Source organism: Lactuca serriola, chromosome 4, assembly GCF_051521515.1.
Source record: "Lactuca serriola cultivar US96UC23 chromosome 4, Lser_US96UC23_V15, whole genome shotgun sequence".
NCBI classification, from domain to species: Eukaryota; Viridiplantae; Streptophyta; class Magnoliopsida; order Asterales; family Asteraceae; genus Lactuca; species Lactuca serriola.
Genome location: NC_136411.1, coordinates 43,924,715 through 43,948,872, shown reverse-complemented (window position 1 = coordinate 43,948,872; position 24,158 = coordinate 43,924,715). Strand labels below are relative to the sequence as shown.

At 32.5% G+C, this 24,158-nt stretch overlaps 2 protein-coding genes across 3 annotated transcripts; one reads left to right on the top strand and one right to left on the bottom strand.

Moving 5' to 3' along the window:
• The first annotated feature begins 10,107 nt into the window (after positions 1–10,107).
• On the top strand, positions 10,108–12,731 carry LOC145101431 (uncharacterized). 2 transcript variants are annotated; one of them, XM_079038626.1, is made up of 5 exons: positions 10,108–10,203; positions 10,850–11,185; positions 11,289–11,793; positions 11,874–12,211; positions 12,299–12,731. In XM_079038626.1, exons 2-5 carry the CDS (start codon positions 10,910–10,912, stop codon positions 12,461–12,463), a joined length of 1,284 nt encoding a protein of 427 aa, XP_078894752.1. In that variant the 5' UTR covers positions 10,108–10,203; positions 10,850–10,909; the 3' UTR covers positions 12,464–12,731. The 2 variants fall into 2 exon arrangements, with proteins under 2 accessions (XP_078894752.1, XP_078894753.1); XM_079038627.1 differs by having other exon boundaries at positions 10,159–10,299.
• An 84-nt stretch (positions 12,732–12,815) lies between these two features.
• On the bottom strand, positions 12,816–17,037 carry LOC145101430 (protein MEI2-like 2). The gene is made up of 9 exons (XM_079038624.1): positions 16,668–17,037; positions 15,595–16,142; positions 15,355–15,513; positions 15,158–15,274; positions 14,875–15,026; positions 13,721–14,774; positions 13,573–13,641; positions 13,314–13,490; positions 12,816–13,215 (listed from the first exon to the last, which is right to left on the bottom strand). The coding sequence occupies exons 2-9, from the start codon at positions 16,132–16,134 to the stop codon at positions 13,189–13,191; spliced, it is 2,295 nt and encodes a 764-aa protein (XP_078894750.1). The 5' UTR covers positions 16,135–16,142; positions 16,668–17,037; the 3' UTR covers positions 12,816–13,188.
• Positions 17,038–24,158: the final 7,121 nt, after the last annotated feature.

Here is a 24,158-nt window from a genome sequence, read left to right as displayed (position 1 = left end):
TCTAAAGGGCCCACATACATCGGTTTGTATGAGATCCAATAAACCCTCACCACTCTTACAAGTGCCAGTGAAGGGTGACTTGGTCATCTTTCCAAGTAAACAAGATTCGCACGTGTCATCTTCCCTAAGGTCGAATGACTCCAACACTCCATCCTTTTGGAGTTGGGCTATGTGTTTCTTGTTGACATGTCCAAGACGACAATGCCACAAAAATGCTTTATCCATACTATTGGAAGAATCTATACACAACACATCATTTCCTAGGTTATCTACAACCATAACAGTCTCATAAATTCCATTACAAGGCATTACTTCAAAGTATAAAACACCATTTAGATAAGCATAAATAGAACCATTCATATTATTAAACGAATATCTAAATCCTTGTCTAAAAAACCATGAAATGAAATGATGTTTCTTGCCATATCAGGCGAGTAACAACAATTATTTAAATCTAGACCTAATCCATTACTAAGCACTAAAGAATACACTCTAATCTTGGTGACAGGCGACGATCTTCTGTTTCCCATGATTAGATTTATTCTTCCTTGCTCCACATCTCTATCTCTTCTTAGTCCCTGCAAATCAGAACAAATGTGGTAACCACATCCTATATCAAGAACCCAAGAAATAGTATGAGGTGAATTATTAGATTTAATTGTGTATATACCTGCAAAAGATGGCTTGATCTTTCCATCCTTGATGGCTTGCAGATATTCCGGGCAGCTTCTCTTCCAATGCCCTATCTTGTGGCAATGATGGCACTCTGCCTCCTTCAGGTTAGGGTTGGGCTTAGCAGGATCAACTTTGGTCCCACTAAAGGAGGAACCATCTTGGGACTTTCCCTTGCGGTGGCTCTTTGACGGAGCCTTCCTCTTCTTGCCCCTTCCCTGTTCTATAGCCAAAACAGGAGCAGCGGTTGGTGCGGGAGATGGTGCAACAGACTTGTCCTTCAGGTTGCTCTCAGCAGTCCTAAGGAGTCCTTGGACTTTGGTTAGGGTGACCTCTTCCTTGTTCATGTGGTAGGTCATCCATAATTGGTTGTAGCATGAAGGCAAGGAATGAAGAACAATATCGATGGTCAAATCCTCCCCAAAGTTAACATTTAACTTGCGAAGACGATCAACATATCATTGCATCTTTTGCAAGTGCACAGTCAACGATTCTCCATTTCCCATCTTAGCGGTGATCATATTGGTGATGATCTCGTAGCGCTCGTGTAGTGGTACCTCTCCATCAAGTCTTGATGCATTTCATACGGATACATGTCCTCATAGGACTTTTGGAATTCTTGGTTCATAGTGGCTATCATGATGCAATGGACCTTCGTTGCATCACGTTCGTGTGTCTCAAAGACAGCCATCTCTTCGGGAGTAGCGATTTCTGGGTTTACCTTCTCGAGCTTTTCGTCAAGGACATACTCTTTGTCCTCGTAGCGTGCAATGGTGCGGATGTATCTTATCCATTCGCTAAAGTTCGTACCATCGAAGGTCACCTTTTGGAAAAGACTCATTAACATGAATGAGTTAGCAGCAGCGTTGTTTGCGTTCGACATCTACAAATAGAAAGGACAAAGTTTGATTAGAATTGGATCCATAATTAAACACCCAAAATGAAAAATTAGGGCTAGGACCCAACAACATTATTTACATATTAGAAAAGGGATGCCGTAATCCAATCATGCAAATAATTTGGAGGTAAGTGAATGACGATTCACTAATTCTTCACGACGAAAACATAACCTTAAGTTTTATTGAGAATTCCTAGATTTTAGAGATTCATTGAACTCTTCAATGGCATGTTTAAATCTCGATATGCCCCTCTAGTTTGTGACTGGGATACCGAGGATCACAAAGCGGGTGTGAATTACCATGCAAATCTACATGGTGCCTTCATTGTTACAATCATCTATTCGATGTGCCGGTAAACCACACACGCTCCATCGAACTATGATAAACAATGAATCACCCTTTGCCACCTTTGCTTAGAACCAATTAGTGTGCCGGTAAACCACACACGCTCCACTACCTTCTTAGCAAGGGTGCAAAGTTCAATTTCATGGGATTGCATCAATTCACTTTTCCTAAAGTAACTAAGATTGGGAATTTTATAAAATAGTTTAGTTACTTTATATGTTCATTATACTTATTAATGAGGAGTGAGAGTTGCCCTATCCTACCCGTTCGGCTAACGACCCTCCACCGGTCAAGCAAGAGGTGGGTGTGAGTGTACACCCATTAAGCGCCATTTTATAGGCAGCAACCTTATACCCACCTTATAGACTAGCTTCGTGAATGAGGCCTACTAACGGTAAGACTAGCATTTTAATTTTACTTATATATATATATATATATATATATATATATATATATATATATATATATATATTAAGCTTTTAATAATATAATAGTATAGGGTTGAATTTTAAACTTGTAAAACTCTAGGGGTTGAAATTTAAATTCTTCTAAATTAAACTATTAATCACAAAATTCAAATTTCAAAACTTCGGGATAGAAATTGAACTTTTTAAAACAATAGGGATCAAATAACAAATAATTCAAATTAAACAATTAATTTCATAATTGTCTATATTTGACCTAATTAAATTTTAGTCATTAGATAATTACCAAATAATCTTAAATAGTCCAATATTTATCATATAAATAATCAATATTTAAAAGATTTGAAATTATCTATATTTATGTCAAGGATAATCATTAAATTAAGTTAAAATTCGGATTTTTACATAATAAAACGATTTAGGTATCAATCCAAGACAAAACAGCAACCAAGTCCCGAATTATCCTCGGTCTGACGCTCGGACTCGCCGAGTCAAGCTTTGGACTCGCCGAGTCCAAACACTGACTCGTCGAGTTGGGTCGACAGAGGGCAAGAAAAAATCGATTTTCAGCAAGCCAACAGTTAAGCATCATATTCAATTGAAACCAATCATGGCTCTGATACCACTGATGGGTTTTGGACATAAGAACTTTCTCTATGTGCACATACAACCCTATAGCTTGGATCTAGGTTTCACTAATTGAACTTGCAACATATCCAAGACTTTCATGGGTACATCTAATGTACACTAACAATCAAAACATATGAAAACAGATCTAGAATAATACCTTGAGTTACTTGCTTGAAAACCTTCTTCTTCTTGGAGCTTAGAGTCATAAATGTCACTCCTCTAATGGCTTACAAACACCAACTAGCAAGAAGATGATTTGAGAGAGATGAGGAAGAGGGAAATCGGCTCTAGGGTTACTCGAATCACAAGGCTGGCGATTTCCTCAACCCTAGGGTCTATTTATACTGTGAGCTCCTAGGGTTTCACCCTAAAACCCTAACTGGATAACTTAGCCTCAAAGCAATCCAAATCCTCTTCTAGATAAGGCCTTGGACGATTTCTAGGTGATCCACATCCCTAAAATCGTCCAACCCATATCCATAAGGGTTATCAGCTCAAAACACAACTTTCACACATTTGACAGTTTATACCCCTTTATTCAATTAATCTCTTTAAGTCACCAAATTAATTCCTAATTAATTTATGACTTATATTAATCAAATAATATTATTATTCTTTTAACATATTATTCTTATAATACATTAATAATAATATCTCTTCTCTTTAAATCACCCTATCAAGTTGCTATGGTGAAGGCAACCCAAAAGGACCATGCACAATCGGGTCAAGTACTTACCAAATATAGTTACAGTCTTAGACACTAATCCAAAAAAACTAGGATAACAATCCAATGGGTCACCCTTGGTGCCTTCGACCCATAAGTACAGTGAGGAAAACTCATCTCGCAAGCTGAACAAAACCGATAAGGAACGACTCCGAGTCTCAGCTCTCTAACCGATACCTAATTCCATCAAATGACCAATTCAATCAAAATACCCTCAAGGTCAAACTTGGTCAAAGTCAAAATCAAAGTCCGCTGGTCAAACCCACTAAGCCAAATGACTCAACCCGACCGAGTCAACTCACTCGAGCCACTCACAAAGCTGACCTATGCGAGTACGCGGGGCATACCCCGGAGGTACGCTTAGCGTACACGAAGCCTCGCATTGACCACAATCGGGGTGGTTGACCGACTACGCGGGGCGTACTCCCACTTATGTGGAGCCTAACCTCGTAACCCCAAATCTTCATTAAGTGCTTAATTGCGTAAGCACTCAAGCCCATATTTCAGATCCACGACTAAAACACACCCTAGATTCATAAACTTTCCAACTTTATGACTTTACATTCCTAATAAGAGCTTAACACAAGGTCTTAATCCATTAAGACCTCCTACAAGATGCATTGAGCAAAACTAACCAAATGGACTTCATTTTTATGTCTAAGGACCCTTCCTAGTGTCTGAAAGGACAACTCAAAACGTCCAGAACAAGCCATGCTCAAGATTATACTTTTGGGACCAAAAATATGGCATAAAACCCCCATAACTAGATCTACAAGATTAAGAGACAAATGTTCAAGCTTATACCTTGAAATGCTTGCAAATGAAAAAAAAAATCTCAGATCTAAGGTGCTTATTTCTCCAAGTTGAGTTTAATCTTCTTCCTTCCTCTTCAAATCACACAAACACACTCTTTAATGCTTAAAATGTCTTCACAAGGTGCTTCTAGGGTTTCAAATCATGAAAAGAGGGTTGAGGTTGGTTAGGTGAAGAGAAATAAGGCTAAAGAGATGCTTAAATACCACCCGAACCCTAAAAATTAAGGTTTCCATCTTTCTTTAGTATGCCACGCGTACATAAGTGTACGCCCAGTGTACTAGGGCACACCATATTACGTTCAACATACACACATGTACGCTTAGTGTACTTCTCCTGCCCAAAATTACAAGAATGCCACTAGGGCTTCAAGGCACATTTTCTTGGACTTTAAGGACCAAAATGTCATATAATAAACATAAAGGGATAAATCTATAAGTACCTGAACATCGGGATGTTACACAGGTAGTGTTCCTAACTACTTTATATATATATATATATATATATATATATATATATATATATATATATATGTATGTATGTATGTATGTATGTATGTATGTACGTATGTATATATATTCGGGTTTTCCTCTTCCTCTATCCCATAGGTATAGTGTTTGAATCAATCGAGAACCTTTTCTTCTGTCTGAATCGATATTATTCCATTCCAATTCGTTCCCGATATCTCTCAAGGAAAATCTCGAATTGGATCCTAAATTGACGGGTTAGTGTGAGCTTATCCATGCGGTTATGCACTCTTCGAATATGAATCCATTTTCTAAAAGATCCTGGCTTCTGTGCTTTGGTGAGTCTCCGAGATCCTTTCGATGACCTATGTTTGTGTTGAAGGGATGTCTATATAATACGATCGATTGTACAAAGCCTGCGGTAGCAGTGGAACTGGGAAAAGTATAAAGAAAAGACAGTTATTTTCTATTATATATTATATTAGTCTTAGTTAGTGATCCTAACTTAGTGAGTCATTTCTTCCGTTATATATATATATATATATATATATATATATATATATATATATATATATATATATATAGACACACACACACTAGGTTATAACCCGCCAGAACGATGAGTAAAATATTTTTAAAGTTTTATTTTATTTTATTAATAAGGTTAAATATTTTTAAGACTTTTGTATTGATTGTTTAAAATTAATATATATATATATATATATATATATATATATATATATATATATATATATGTATACACTTGAATATCCGATATACGATATTTACGTGAAGACGTCTAATATAATTATGATTTATAAATCATAATATCAATTTGAATAAAGTGTAAACAAAAGCACAGTCAATAATAGAAATGACAATGATATACGAAAAATAAATATAGTTAAAATGTAATAAAAATAAATAAACACAACATAAAAAATTACAAATTGAAAACTATAAATTGTTTATAAATTTCTAAAAACTTCCTTACACACAACATTGGAAGTTTTGTTTGTAAGTTATCATCGTTATCTAAAATTAACAATTTTAATTATTCTCTACTTTGAACTCTATATAAGGCAATATACAATTGACCATGTGAAAACATGATCTTTAAAATACATACCAACTTTCGATAACGACTGTCATTGACTCTTTTTAATTGTCATTGCAAAACATACAGACTATATAAATTGTCTTCTTTGAATTTGAAGAGGATTTTTTTTCCAGAAAGACTCTTAAAATAAATCAAATATTTACGAAAAAATTATTAATTTATAAAGATATACATTTTGCCAATAAGTTGTTATGGAAACATACATCTAAATTTTAACTTTCACTTATACAAACTTGCAATTAGTTTTAATTTTTCTACCAGTAATTGTCAAATTATTTTATATTTCAATTATTATTTAATAAAGTTATAATAATAGAATTTAATAAAAGTGTGAAGGTTTATTACCAAAAAAAGAAAAATAAAAGTCTGTTTCTCAAATTTTTTTACACTTCAATTATTATTTATTAAAGTTATAATAATAATAATAGAATCTAATACAGATATAAGTTTTATTACTCAAAAGATTAAGCATGCATCTGTAAGGAAAACCTGATAAAAACCCAACATATTTTCATCAAATGTTTAAAAAACCACTATATTATTTTTTTAGTGAAATAAATATCCTTATATTTTCTGAAGTCCTCTTTTAAGGTTTTCTGATCTTGGAAAAACCAAATCTATTTTCATCAAAGGATTAAAAAAAATCATTATATTATTTTTTAGTTCATTTAAACCTTCATATTTTTTGAAATTTTTTAATCTAATAAGTTGTAATAATCAAAACGTTGAGAATTGATTACCTAACATTTTTGGCTATCTAAGATTTACCGAGTTTAATGCCTTAGATGATACATTTTAAAAAAATATAAGGGTTTTAACGTACAAAAAATAATATAATAGTTTTTTAAGACTTTGATGGAAATATGTTAGGTTTTTATAAGGTTTCCCCCTTTATAATACACAATTGAATTAGGTTTTTTTATAATTGTTTGAATAACTCTAGAATATCTCCTCCTATTTTTTTCTCTGATGATAATCGACGAAGACCAAAGAAAGGAAGTAATACGCGACACCCATCAATCACCGCCAACAACATCAATCCCCTTATCCGTCTCCCTGTCCGTAATTTAGGTCAAACATCATACATCCCTCCAAAAACCTTCTAGTGGCACCATTTGGATGGAATGATACGACGGTAATAGAACATGCATCCTTCTGTCTCAATTAGTCGGTCGGTGACAAACTAACAATAATCAGCAACGCCTCATCCTCTTCCTTTTTCTTCCTCTTCTAGATCTTATGACCAATCTAATTTTATAGTCAAAGAAGAAAAGACAAAGATATAGATTATTACCTGTTTTGTTTTACAGTATTGTAACGTGCGAAGTATAGAAGTAGGATGTTATTATACACAAATCAGTAAATGTACATTGTTATTTCTTGTATCACATGGGCGAGTTTTATAATCTCAATCATACAAGGACTGTTACTGTGGAAGCACACACATAAGATTATAGAAGTGTATTTTAAAAGTAGAAAAAAGTACATTGTTATAATATACATTGTTATTAAATATAAACATCATAAAAACTACAATGCTATTTTTTCATTTGTTTTTTTGGATAGTTTGTAATGGAATGGTTCATGTCATAGGAATGAAAAACGACTTGCTTCTTTAGGATAATGGAATGGAATGAACCAATCCGTTCCCTTTATTGATTTCATTCTTTGAGGGGTTTTTTCCTCCAATTGTCCCAAGATGGAACACACCAAAATAGCATTGTACATATTTCTGAAATTTTTTTGTACTTAATAAGTACAACAAAACATCCCCCATAGTGAAGTGATATTTTATGCATTTTCCTCTAGAAAGTGTTTTGTATGATGAAATTCGGAAAGGAATGGGAAGGTTCACTAGCACAATGGAAAGAAAATGAACTTGTTTCATTATCCCAATGGAATGGAATGAACTAAGCCTTTCTTTTTACTGATTTCGTTCTTAGATGGGTGTTTAGAAATTACCTGACGACATAAATCTTCAAATGTTACAAAAAAAAAATGAATCTTCAAGCCGATGGCAGAAAGTGAACGGCTGCTACCTTACACCTTACAGATGCAAGAAAGTGAATGGAGAAGAATGTTAAAATTAGGGAATAAGTGAGGTATATAACAAAGGAAGGAATTGGGTTGTCGTTTCAAACTTTATGATAAGATTGCATATGCTGATTTATTGCCTAATATTGCTCAAATTCAAATAATTACAATAATTTTTTGTTGATTTGTTGGATATTACCATTGTTTCTAATCTAAATTTAAACTCCTAATGTTAATGAACGAATTTAAGAAGGAATAGACGGGAATAGGCTGAAAAGGTATTTGCATATGATATCAATTGTGATATTGGAGATGTTATGCCGCCTGAAAGTTTTGCTGTTTGAATTTAATATGAATATGAATGGTATGATATTAAATATGTTTATACGAATTGTATAATTTTTTGTACGAATTCTCATTGATTGATAGAACAATTTAAGTATGATAAGGGTAACTAGTTTTTTTTAAAGAGATGATAAGGGTAACTAGTTAAAAGATTGTATATATGGAAAGAATGCTCTTGTTAATTACATCCGACCATATATACTTTCCATTATTTTTAAAAACTGTTGTTTAAAAAGTATTTGATTAAGGAATGATCTATACACATTAAATGAATGGAGGGTAGATTAGTAAAATCACTTTTGGCTGAAAACGAATGTGGAAAAGAATGCAAAGAAGAATGATTATTTTATTATAGGTATATATATATATATATATATATATATATATATATATATATATATATATATATATATATTTAAAAGTTTGAATTTATAAGAAAAATGAAAAATATATTGAATTATAAAAATTAAAGTGTTTTTTTTCTAAATTTAAACAATAGATAAATAAATAAATAAAATTAATGAAGCTTTAATTTATTAATTTTGAAGTTAAAAGAAAATTTCATTAAGAAAATTAATATGCATTTATTATTGTATTTAAATATTATATGGAATTAATAAAATAAAAAACCATAAAATAACATATAGAATAAAAATTAATTCAAAATAACAAAAAAATAACATTTAACAAATTAAATAAGAATTAAAAAAAAAAAAAAAAAAAAAAAAAAAAAAAAAAAACCCTTCATTCATTATTACAGTAGATAATAATAAAAGTAAAATATGTTTTCTATTTTGTTGCTGTTAGTTTGTTTTTCACTTTGTGTGGTGTGTGTGAGAGAGAGGAAACGATGGTGAAGGTGCTGATTTTCTCATGGCCACGTGTAAACATTATATTGGTTGAAACAAGAAAAAGAGAATTCCAATCTCAACCGTTACTTAAATCATAATCTATTGTCGATCACCATATCTACGATAAACATTCCCAATCAGCCTGCCTTGTGCTGGACCTTCGCTTTGCTTATATTTTTCCAAACCATCCCCTCTACTCTCGCTCAACTATAAAAAAATCACCTACACTCACAATTTTGTAATATTGCTAATATTGTTTGATTTGTTTTGTTTTATAAAGTTACAACATTGATAAATATATTGATGCTTTAACACCAACTTTGTTTTACTTTCTCAAATCAAAGATATTAAACATAATAAAAATAAAATAAAAAACACTGAATCCAAAATGAACAATGAGCAGTTAGGTCGAAATAGTCTTCATAAGTTACACTTGCCTACTTAAAACAAGTTTGGTTGAACAGTTATATAAGGTATTGGCCAAATAATCTAATTATCTATCACAACTATTTATAATTTTCACATTAGCTAGGTTAATGCTACATTATTATTTTGTACAACCTATAAAATATACATAGTTTCCAAACTGATAGTTAAGAAAAATACTACTTCATTCATTACATAAAGATGAATTATTTTTTATTACACGTGGCATTGGAAATGCACTTTGGTTTTGTATTTCTCTTGTTTTATAACAATACTGATTTCGTAAGGACTATATTGCATTCTTCCAAAACTAGTGGGGCTTAAATGAATTTTTAAACCCGCTTCTTATATATGGAGAGAGAGAGAGAGAGAGAGAGAGAGAGAGAGAGAGAGAGAGAAGCGCGTCAAACAGTGGGGGAGAGAGAGGACATGGATTTGATTTTGCTACACAGGTAAGATAACCGAGGATTGATTTTACTGTTGAAATTGATAACGTGTATGATCTTCATCTTCATTAGTTCAAATCACTCGAGCAGTATTAAAATTCTGTAAGTAATTCTTGTTATGTATCTAAATCAAGGCATATATGTATATGCATATATGAATTTGGAGTTCATTGCTGTTGATTCAGCCTCATAAACCAGCGTGGTCTCGATTAAAGTGTAGAATTCTTCTAGGTTTTGCTTACTTTTGTGAATTGCTATTTTCTTCAAAAATCATATTTTATCTATGATCATCTTCTTTCTAATCAGTTGTGTGTATCTAGTGAATTCCGTGTGTTGACTTTGATTTGGAATGATGTTTTGTTGAAATTAGAATTCGGATTTTGTTAATTGTGATTGAATGTTATGTTTTAAGGCACTGGATCATGATTACGAAGTAAGGAACGACTCACATACATGATACAGATATCTGAAAAAAAAAATTAGATCTACATATCGAAATATATGTCTTTTCTCTTAATTCAGATTTTCCGCCATTTTCTTTTGTTTCTTAGCTGGTTGAGTTGCTTTGAGCTGATAGTATGATTGATTGTTGATTTGAGATTCAACTATTCTTATTCCTGCTTTATTCCTATCTAAAAACGTTCTTTTGCAGACATTTAGTGATTGATTTTTTTGAGTCAAGATCGTGATATACATCAAAGATACAAATCAAATGCCATCACTAAAGATGAAGACGAAATCATCAGGAGACTCTCTAAAAGAAAATCGTGGTCTTCATGTCTGTCAAAAATCAAGCAAGATATCCAAGAACTCTTTCTCTCATGCCCGGAATTTTCAGAATGAAGAAGCAGAACTTGATACTTTTACATCTAACAATCAGGAAATAAGAAGTGATGAAACCAACTGTTGTGAAATAGTAGATGAAGAAATTCTTCAATTTCAGAAGCATATATCACCTTCAAGTAATGCTGGCGTAGTTTATAGCATGGTAAAACATTCAAACCATGATATTTTTTCAAGTCTTTTTAACCATTTTCTGTTCATAACCCTAGAATCAGGATTGCTTACATTTATGGTATTTTCAATTGCAGGATCACACATCAACCATAGAAACAATCTTTTCACCTATACTGGAGTCCATTGACATTGACATTGAACCAAATATCAACGTGTCAGATTTTCTCATTTCTGATATGATTGTGTCTAGCTCACGCAATGAAAGAAATTCTGCATATACCACCATTTCTGAGGCTACATGCTTACTTGACTATGAACGTGATGACTTGAGCAGATTTTGTTTTGATGAGTATATGCTTCTTCCTTTTCTTGAAGATAGCATCGAGTCAAACAGTCAACATGAAGACGATAGTAGTAACACACATCCAAAACCTGTCATTGCTTCAGAAGAATCAAGCATATTTGTGGCAATCCATCAATTAAAGGAATATGAATATGATATGAATTCTTTTCCAGAATGGGATCCATTAGAGTGCTTGAATCCACAAATGTTCATCAGGAATTTTCTTGATTTTACAGAAATTCCCCAGGAATCATCAAGGGAAACGAAATCTGTCACCCTAGTTCTTGATTTAGATGGTAAGAAAAATGATTTTTTTTTATTGATAATTTTCATGTGAAATGTTTTAATTTGTTTGAATTAATTGATGTACAAACAGAAACACTTGTCCACTCTTCACTGGAACAGTGTAAGGATGCAGACTTCAGTTTTCAAGTAGTTTCTAGTTTGAAGGAGCATACTGTGTATGTGAAAGAGAGACCTTACCTAAGGGCATTTTTGGAAAAAGTGTCGGAAATGTTTGATATTGTGATATTCACAGCCAGTCAAAGCATTTATGCAAAACAGCTTGTTGATATACTGGATCCAGATGGGAAGATGATCTCTCGTAGAGCTTATAGAGATTCATGTATCTTTACAGATGGAAGTTATACAAAGGATTTAACGGTTTTAGGTGTTGATCTTGCCAAAATTGTCATAATTGACAATTCTCCACAGGTACAAATAGAATGCTTATTATAATCAGATTGATAAGGGATGAAAATTTTGTCTAATAAAAGGTTTGTTTGTTTGTTTGAGTTTCAGGTTTTTAGATTGCAAGTGAATAATGGGATTCCAATCAAGAGTTGGTTTGATGATCCATCAGATTGTGCCCTAATTTCGTTACTACCATTCCTTGAGTCTCTGCTTCACGTTGAAGATGTGCGTCCAATTATTGCTAACAGATTTGGTAACAATGTGCCTTATTAATTTCTCAATTACACCTCCAAATTATCTTACAATAATACATCACTAGTGTAGTGTAGTTAGTGTTTTAATATAGATTGTTTTTTGCACTGTACAGTTAATTAAATAGTTTAGAAACTCAGAATAAGATTTTTCTTTGTTTGTAGATATAGATGCATGTACTACGTAGTTGTTGCCAAGCATTTAGCGATATGTATTATCCAAATGACAATGTGGTTCCATCTTGTTTGTTCTTATTTTGATTATACTAATGTAATGTAATCATAAACAAGTTGTGTATGATTGTAAATGTTGTTTGATAGATGATGGTAAGGAATTAAAAAAGCAAGAGATACGAAGCTGGAGGGAGTATCAATCATCACAAACAACACAACACACTGATTTTCTGTCATTAATATCAAACACAAGAGATAGAAAGTTATAAAGTTTTCCTTTTCCACTATACAATTGCCCCCCCAAAATATGACTTCAAATTTGTTAACAAAAGAAACCCAAAATGAAGTGTAGAGGTGAAAAACAGGAGATTATCTCCACCTATACATTTTCTAGGCCATTCACCTCTTTATAATATCTACTACCAAAACATTCATTTTCTTTCATTCTTTTCTTCACAAAATAGCAACACACACAATCCACACCTAGTTTTTTGGTTTTGCTTTTGGTGTACTTGTTGTATATTATAATAAACATATATGTACGATTCAACATACGTTTTTGCACTACTTGCTTCAAAATGGTGTCGGGTCCAGTGGATCCTGTAATTGGCATATAACACACACAAAAACCCTAATAATCATATTATACTCAAAAACATTTAAGGAAAAAGGTATTCATTGTTATGTGTTACTGTTACCTGATCAACATCAACGTCCTCAGAATGGAAAAGAATAGGCCTGCATCGCTTATCTTCATTCATCAAACTGGAATTCTGAAAATGGGTGACAAGTGCTGCCTTCCCTTGGATTCGAGCATATGCCAATGATGCTACTTTTTCACTATTGAACTTCTCCCACTTTTTCCCATCGAACGCCTTAACACAACCAACAATTAATCTTTAATATTTACGCAACTCAACTAAATGGTCTTCAGAAAAGAAAAGAAAAAGAAAAGACCTGGTAGAACGGGATTATATGCATCGGTGAAAGCATGTTGATAAACGCATACCCAACATTACATTTGTTCTGCGCATCAAACAAAAACAGCCAGCAACATTAAATTTAAATTTAATTTTTTTTTAAAAAAATGGTAGAAAATTTATACCTTGAAATCGATTGGCAGGTAGAGAAAATCGTAAGTACCACTATGAATTTCATCAATGGAAGCTAGCAACATCTTTGAAGTATACTTATTAGGGATATTTTTTATCATTAAAGTCGTTCGAGTATCTTCTCCACTCTTGATCTTATCAAGATCAAGCTGAAACTGTTTCTTGTTGTCCATCTGCATCTGCAGCTGGTTTCCATTTCGATTCCGCCCTCCTCCGTTCATGTTCATGTTCATGGCCATGGCCATGCTTTCTACATTATTATCATTATTCATAGATCCTATTCCAGAGTAATTCAGCCCATTTCCAAGGAATACCCTGGGAGATGACATTGACATGTTGCTGAAACTAGGCGATGAACTGTTTTCCATAATGTTGTTCACAGATCCATGAGAATTCAAGAAACCGCGATCCATTTGGCCACCAAAAGCTGAATGACTCATGAAATCATGATGATGTCGACCACCACCAAATGGAATCATCCTGGATGGAGCCGATCCGACATGGTGGAAATGACCATTTTGCCCTGGGAGGCTAAACCCATGAGTGGTCAACCCTTTAGCAAAAGGTTGAGTTTGAACCATGGGTGGTGGTTGACTGGTGGTTGGGGTAGGACTTCCCCACAGAAACTGTGCACCAGATAAAGTTTCGATTCCTGAAGTGGTCGAGCTCGAAGCACCAAATGACGATATCGTCCCTGTCCCTGTCCCTTGCAGCGAACGAGACTGTTGAAAAACAGATCCATTGTTTGATGATGAATTCCCATTCGAAAACATTTGATCAAACTGAGTATAATTACTTCTTCCATAATGGTCTTTACCAATTGGTGGTAATGCTATTCTTGTTGGTTGTACTTGTGGATGCAAGATTGAAGCCAATCCAGGTAAACTGTGGCTAAGATTTTGTACAGGACTGTGACCGTGTCGTTCTATTGGACTGCCAAATTGTGGCCACACACCTGGCGGTGAGCTGGCAATCGAGGTGCCTACCTGGAGCCTGAAACTCCGCGTGTCATCTTGCTCAAGTTCTTGATTTAGTTGCAACATCAAGCTGATTGTGTTCATTAATATAAGAAAGAAGAAGAATCATTAAATGTTTTTAATTTTTTAGAAACAAGGGTAAAATTGGAAATGGAAGGGAAATTAATTACTTTCGGCGGGCGCCACCTGGGCGACTAGGTTCAAGCTTTATGCGTTTCCCGGCTATGTCACTCCTGTTTAGAGATCTGAGTGCAGCTTCTGCTGCTCTAACATCATAATATTCTATGAATTTATGGTGCCTTTTATGCGGTGTCTCCCGTATCTGGAATGGAATGGAATCATAAATGAAGAGGTAATGGAATAAATAAGGTAACGGAATGGGTGAGATTACATTACCTCTTTGCATCATATCAAACACTACACTTAAAAGTCTTAAAAAAGGAAAACCATTACCTCTTTCACCTCACCATATGCCCCAAAGATTTGAAGAAGATCTTCACATGAAACAGACGGGTCCAAATTAAAAACAACCAATGTTCCTTGGTTTACATCTTTATCCGATGGGTTATCCTAATCAGATCATCATCCATATTTATTAATCAAATTAAATTAACAAAAACAAGGGGTATAAATATAATTCTAAATCAAACCTTTGGAATCGAGTAATGAATGTCCAGTTTCCTTCTTCTTAGAGGCTTATTCTGTAACGCACGCATAGCAGTCCTTGCAGCACGAATATCATAATAAGATATCATCACAAACCCCCTGTGTTTACATGCAGTGTACAGTGTTCTAATATCACCATATTGCTACAAATTACATATAAATAACATGTTAGACTTTTAACTTGCTAGGTAAATTTATTTGTTTTTGGTAAATATTAACTATACCTCAAACAGCATTTGTAGCTCTAAATCCTCAACGTTACTGTTGATATTACGCACAAATAAAGTTCTTGAAGGATGCTCTCCATATGGATGTTCTCCAGCAACTGTTCCACTTCCAACTCCATTCATGTATTGACTCATGCCATTGCTACTAATAATCCCATCACCATGACTTACCTTTGACATGTTGAAATTCAGATTATCTGATTCCGATTCCGGATCCATTTCCAATTCCATTCCTCCTCCGCTTCCGAAAAGATCAATCTCATCCGACTCATGGTTAGGAAATGGATTTAGATTTAGATCAAGACCATCCATCATGCCAGATAAAAGCTCATCTTCATCAGGTAACAAGCTTCCAATTCCATGATCTTCCATATCTTCAAGCAAACCATTTCCTTTCACACACTTGTCATGAGGTAGAACTGGTAATGAACTTGAGAAAAAAGTAGCATCATTGGAAGCGTGATAAGTATCCGATCCAGATAACATTCCAGTTGCTCTGCTTCCTACCGCTTTTGAGAAATCCATTGATTTTATCATTTACAGACCTACAAGAAAAGTGTATAATCATCAAAAACATATAAACCCTCAGATACGTGCATAATCATTGCATTTAGCAGCTTTTGCTATGGAAAGGGGGATTCCATGGAGGAAATTACAAAAGGTAAAGAGGAACTGTTCTTATGGGTTCCGAATGAAAAGAAATAATTGCTGATAATCATTACAATCGTTACTGATTTTGTAATCCAAGCCAACAAGCCCCAAATTAGCAAATTTGAACATCGATCACAACATGCAAAACAATCAATCAATCACACCGACAAAATAAAGTAACATTTGACGATAAAATACTATATTCTAACTGAACCCCCAACCTCTGCTCTATAAACTCCAAAAAGTAACAAGTTCATGAAACCCATTTTAGAATAATCACATCCACAATAAATGTTTCAAACCAGAAATAAATTTAGAAAAGTAAAATGGGCTTACAGCTTTACACACATACCCTTGGTTCTGTGTCTGTGTGTGTGTGTGTGTGAGAGAGAGAGAGAGAGAGAGAGAGAGAACGATACCCTGAAGAAGTCAAACTTCAAAAGATGTTTCCACTGAAGAAGAAAAGAAAAAAAAATCAAAAACCCATGTTAATCTGCAAAAGCATCAACGAAAACATCTCTGCCATGATCGGAGAGAATGTTTTTTTTTAGTTTAGAAAGAGAAATAGAGTTGAGACTGGAGACGTCTGCGCTTTGTGCGTGTGTGTGATGTTTTCTCTCTCTAAAAACTAAAAAGTGTAAACAGAAACACACGTACACAATCTATAGATATATGTATCTATATTGCAGAGAGAGAAAATTGTGATTGGAGAAGAAAGTGAAAAATTTTCAGAATGATTTGAGCGAGAAGAGGTGTGGACTGTTGAGTGTTGAACTGCATTTAAATCTGATTTCATGTCCGTAAGCACAGTCTGCGAGTAAACGAAGAACACTTAAAACTGTTAAATTACTCTTTTGTCCTTCCAATCGAATGTGTATGTACTTATCGTTTACCAAAAATAGGGGACCCCAAAAATAAATAATGACTAGTTTGGTAATTTTGTAGTAGTTATCTTTTTAAACCAGGGTTTTTTTTTATTGATTATCCATCTCTTCTTTTAAATTTCATCATTTTTAACGGTCAAAGAAAGTTAAAAAATTTAATCATTTTATTATCTAGCTAACAAATTAAATCCATAGGTTACAAAGATATATAGTTAAAACTAACTTTGATTAAAAAAATGTTGAGATATTTCTATCCAATTTAAAAAGGGAAAGCGTAGCATTTTGGGGAGCAGGGATGTCAAACTTTTTAATCGATAGGATTTTATTATGAGTGACATCTTAATCATTACAATATATTATTAAATGATTAATCTTTAAACACAAGATTAGTTCTCTAATTTTTTTTATTAAACTGATGTTTATGTTTATTTGTTTCAAAATAATACAATTGTGTTTTTTTCTTTAAACACAAGATCGTGTTTTATTATTATTATTATTATTATTATTATTATTATTATTATTTTAGAACAGAAAATACAATGTTTAAATCAACGAGTTCGACCATTTAGTCAATATAATAAATACAAAATAGAAAGCTTTTGGATACTGCAAGGCTTTTATTGCTTTGGTGCAAAAATTGAATGCAACAGTATTTATATTTTAAGGTACATTTCGACTCAAATTTATATGTTTCTTAGTATGTGCAGTTATTGTGAAAGTTGTTTCATCCTATGAATCTAAGTATAACTAAACATTATATTAAATAAATATAGTTTTAACTAACTTCGAGTGGCACCTTCCCCTTTTAGTCTCCTAATGCCTTCCTTCTACCACTATCTTCAAGAACCGATGACGATGATGATTCCATTTGGCGGGAAAGAGTGAAGGGTTTGAGTTGGTGGTGAGAGAGTGTAATGTCGATGAAATATAGGGTTTCTACCGGAAGCTCGGATTTTATGAAAAAAAACATAAAGTATCAGAGGAGATACATGATTGATAATGCGGTATGTTAGGTCCTCAAAACAACAAATAGCTGAGGAGTACAAATATATTGCTAGTTATACAAAGGTATACTATTGCTAAGCAATGAATGAACCTTATGAGCATATAACTATTGTTATAAACCTCTTTGAACAATACAAAATATAAGGTTTAATCTTCACACAAAAATACATAACAATTAATATATAACAAAGATTTCTAACTAACTAAAAAGAAACTAAAATTATGATGCAATAAAATAAATGAAGATTAGATTTTGAAGAATATCAAATTTTGAAACAATTATGGTTTTGTGTTCATTTCAACTATATGAAATTGATTTTGAATTGATATTTATATATTTTTTAAACCTATGTTGGTACTAGTAATGTAAATAAGCTCTAATATCAGTTCTATTTTCAAAGTATTTAGTCAAAATAAACTCTTTAACCAAACTTTACTAACATTAATCACAATAAGTTCTTAGAATAAGATTGAAAAGTTGCATTAGATTCAATACAAATATTTCCAATAATATTCAATAATTCTCATAAGAAATCATACTAATTTTATGTTTACAATGACATTAAATCGTAACGAAGAACAAACTCAATTTTTGTTACTTGTTTTAATTCGTAAAACAATTACGGGTTTATAAATCAACTAACTTTACTATAAATCAATCTAATTCATGCGGTCATTCATGGAAAAAAATGTAAATCTAAGTACGTTATTAAAACTAAAAAATCGCTATATTAAGAATAAATGTAACGCGTCAATCCAACGAAAACCAATCACACATAGTCAAAAGTCGAGCTAGAAACCGAAAAATAAGGCTTTTTAGACGTTCATAGCTAAAAACATGAATCCAAAGATGTAACTGACAAATGTTTTTACAAATTAAAAGGCTAAAATATCATATTGGTACTCCAAGTTGTGTTCTTCAATGTTTCCTTACTCTAAAACTCGTTGCTCGGCCTAAAAAACCTTAGATCTATTTGTGATAATAACCTAAGGTATTTATAGGCTTTAATAACATGTTGACCAAGTTTTTTCCTAGCTTCAATGGTTTGGCTTCACTCGAAGTACGTAATTTCAGCCTCTCCTTGTTACCCATAATCCCTTCCATAACATTGATGATCAATGCTTTGTCGATGGATAGCTTAAGTGGGTGGGAAAATATGGATTGGCATCTCCGTCTTAAGGCGGGAGCGTCTTAAGGTGGGAAAATATGGTTGACGAAATATTTAACATCATCCATCTAGTAGCATATATCATCCTCAACTAGGTCTTGACATCAATAAATCTCCTAAATCATGTTATTATGAACTTACTCATAGAAGAAGTCTTCTAACTAAGTGAACTACAAATAAAAGTTGCATCTAGCCTCATAGGCTCAAACCCTTATGACATGTTTGGAATAGGGAAATAAAATGTCTCTTATTTGATTAATGCATGGAATGAAGAGTTAGGAAACAAAACAGATTATTTTCCATATTTTTAATTCTCTATTAATTATAGAGAAATGGCGGGAAATGAAAAGTTGTCTTAGGCGGAGAATTTAAAAAAAAAAACAATAACAACAATGGAGAAATGGAAAAACATTTCACTCTTTTGGTTTCATATGCACGCCTCTTAGGCTATTTGCATCTCTTTCTTTGATTGATTAACTAGCTTCCTTCTTCCACTAATTTTGGCTTCATTCTTCTTCGATTAAGGTACTGGATTCTCATTTTATTGAGAGGGGTTAAAGAGATTTCTTCTTTGAGCCCCAATAGTAAGAACTCCATGACATTAGTTTTAAAGTAGATAAGCGGTAACACCAAAGTAATTGGGTAAATCAATCTCTCTCTATTTCATTATTCGATCTGAAAGATGTTTATTTGTCTTCATGATGATGAGGTGTCATTTCCAATTCAAATAGTACATGTTCATTTACATTTAATTGGTCACCGGTATCCTTCTTCACTTTTCCCTTTCTTTAATAAAATCAATCATCTAGATGAATGTTTATGTGTTTTTATGTGTAATTTTTTCCTAAAAATCAACTTTGTAATATGAACCATTGGAGTGTTCCAATAAAAACCACTTCATTTGAGTTCTAATATCGAACCCTAACACCTTTTAACTGCAAAATTAGTTTGAATACATTCCAGTAATGACACATGATGATGATGCTTTATGAAAGTAAACTATAAAAAATAAAATTTAGAAATTCAAAATGCAATATGTTTTTTTATATAATGTAAGATAATGAATTTTTATAGTTATAAAAATGATTGTTAAAATAAAAAAATATAGAAACTTAAAATTACATAATATAAAATTAGCATGTAAATCATAATGATATCTTTGTAAAAAAACAATGTTGTTTAAAAAAGATAAGTATGGTGAAAAAAATCATCATCACTTAATTGTTTACTATAATCAAGAAAATTGATTCTCATGTAAATTTATCAGTTGAATTTTTTTGTTATACCAAACAGTAGAATCAAGTCTCTTTCTCAAACTTATTTCTTTTCCTTTATTTTTCCATTATATGTTTCAATTCCATTTATCTATACAACACTTCCTTACGACCCTTGTTAAATGTTGTTGATAGTCCCTAGACTTCTATATGTTTATTACGTTTCACAATTTAACATAGAATCAAGTCGCTTTTTCAAACTTAGGTTGTGTTTGATATGCGTCTGACCGAGTTGGGCTAGATATTTTTGGTTGACTCAGTCAGCTAAAGGTGTTTGGTAAACCAATTTTGAGTTTCTGACTCGAAAAGCAACATCTGACTCGATAAGAAATCGTGAATTAGCTGACTAAGAAAGGGATAAACTTCTTTCAATTGTGCCCTTGCCCTACCACTCATCTTTAAGCGCCTCTTCCTTCTCATCAGGTACGCCTTCTACACAAAGTCACACCCTTTTTCTTTCTCAAAATTAATCACACTCCCATCAAATTCGCAGCTTCTCCTTCGACTTTGTCTTCTCCATCAAGCAAAAAAAACTTAATATTTTCTTCTTACATCTTTTTTTTCCTGGTTGTTAAGAAAAAGTTTCTCCCTGCCTTTGATTGGTTCTTTGATTGTCGGTCACTTGAAGAAACAAAAAAAAAAATGAACCAGGTGTATTCCACTTTTAGAAACCAATCTTTAAGGTTGATATAAATTATTGCACTGTAAATGTTAGTCAAAATGCCTCAATGAAATTTCTCATCTTTTATTGTCTTGTTGAAGTTATTTTCATTTTAATTTAAAAGCTTTTCATCCATAGAAAAGTTTTTTTGTATAACCCATGCTTTTAAATGTTTGTAAAATCATTAATAGGATTTAAATATTTAATTATTTCCAATTTTTAGCTTATTAAAACAAAATTTTAGGTAAATATCATATTTTGAAAGTTTACGAAGGATATATATATATATATATATATATATATATATATATATATATATATATATATATATTTTAGGTAAATATCATATTTTGAAAGTTTACGAAGGATATATATATATATATATATATATATATATATATATATATATATATATATATATATATATCCTTTGTAAACTTTCAAAATATGATATTTACCTAAAATAAGCTAAAAACCGGAAATAATTAAATATTTAAATCCTATTAACGATTTTACAAACATTATATATATATATATATATATATATATATATATATATATATATATATATATATATATATATATATATACATACTAGCCGTTTACCCGCACTAAACGACGGACGAATAATTTCATTTAGAAATTAGTTTCTAGAAACGATTGATTTTTTTCCGCAAATGAGAGTGGGATGTGGTGGTGAGGGCTAGAGTTTTCGTTCGTCGAATGTGATGTGATAGGAGAAAGTGAGAGTGACAATGCACTATGACCATTTAAAGGATCTTTTTGGGTGGCTAGTATCCCCATGCGGTTGAAACCATATCGAACCTGAATTACTCTTTAGATCTACTAACTCACACATTATTACCCTACATATAAATCTACATATTTTGTTTCGAGCGAAATTTAAACCATCAACCTCTAGTCTTGATATCAGTGGGTCACACGCCATTTGACGTGTTTTTTTAATTTATTGATCACTGTCAGTGATCAATTTCTTCCTGAAATATAGTTTGTGCTATTTTGCTATAAAATATACAAAGATAATCTTTTTGTGAAGAACCACATTTTGAATATTTATTGAAGAATATTGATTTTTTGTTGGAAAATTACAAAATTACTTTATGAACGTTCACTTTTAAAATATCTTACGAAAAATTATTTTATTTATCTAAATAATAAGTTTCCTAGAAAACATATTTCTGCAGTCGTTTTGTAATAGGAGAATATCAAGTGACCATTTAAGTAATTAACTCTAAAGTTGAAAAGTTTAGTTAAAAGATTAAAAAATAATAAGTTTAATTCTTTAAAAGCATGCAAAATATATAAGATATTTACAAATCTATTTTTATTCTTTAATGCTCGTTATATTTATTATTATTAGTTATTATTATTTTTTAGAAATTTCTAAATATTTTTCATTGTGTCAATTGATATCGTTATTATACATTTATATATAAAGAAAAAGATTGAGTTCAACTTAAGCATGAAACATACGGTGAAAGCATGGGCCTCCAAGATAGGTTTATTATGATCATTTCTTTATTTTGTAATTATCTCATACATAGAAAAAACCAAAAGCAATGATACATAACATGACTTTATTATAGCCATATTCCACGGGGTGCTACATTTATAACAAGATACATATGATATATGTTGGATTTACAATTTACAAATATATATTATTAGAATTTAAATTAATTAAAGTGTATATGTGACAATAGCCCTTTGATGCATACAAAATCCAATTACTTTCTAACTACTCATTCATATAGCCTTTTTTAGTTTTTCCGGCCTCAAAGTTACACCCAAAGTTGCTCATAAACAATCTCCTTAAGCATTAAATCAATATTTAGTCTTCAAATTAGCATCAATACTTTCATCCTGCAAACAATTAAACAATCTCCACTGCTAATGTGAACTTATTGCTTTAGATTGTGTAAAGTCCCGAAAAATAGATCTACCAATGATCAAAGATAATAACAGATGCAAACACGAATTAATAAACAAATATAGAGCAAAAGACCAAGCTTGCATACGCTTTAATACTATAAAACGTCTGATACAACTTGGAAGTATACGAGAGCATCAACAACTCATAATGACTGACACAACTCGCTATTTAAAGACCTGACTAGAGACCGTAAGGTGTTTACGGCCGTAAAGAGTTTACGGCCGTAAACCCATTCTGACCGTAAACACAACACAAATCACGAACAATTACATATCTACTGCTATCTACGACTATGCCTAGACCAAACCATTGTACATGGTCTTTCAATCTCCCCCTTGGTTTGGACTAGCTCGGCCCCATTCCTTTCTTTACCAGCATGACATCCATTTGGCCCATAGCGCCATTCCACATCTTCTTGCTCAAAATCTCAGCAACCATCCTGGTATACGCCTTGGCTCCTTGCTCATAGATATCTTCAACCACTTTGATTTGAAAATTGCTCAGATAATGAATATCCCATTTCCTGAACTGCAGAAGGTCTCTTCGATCATACAACCGTATGCACCCATTCTTGAGCTTAATGACTGCACCACAAGTACTTTCATCATAAACCCAGCACTCCATAGAACCGAGCGATCCATCTTTATAACCTTGAACAATGGGAAATTGTTTAACTTGAGTCGTGGGTGGCCACATAACCAACTGTAGAGGTTTATCAGAAGAAGCTTCAAACACATCTGGATGTTCCAGAATGACTGACTCAGCAGTTGGCATTATAGGAAATCCCTTCTTTACTTGCTCATCTAGAAAGAATTTGAACTGCGAAACCTGAGGATTGTTTAATAGATTGATAAAAGGAGCTTGTGATAACTCCGCAAGATCAACCCTTGTCAATGAACTAAAAGCACGAATATCCTTATACAACTCTGAATTACCGCTCTTGCGAATAATAATCCAAAGTCG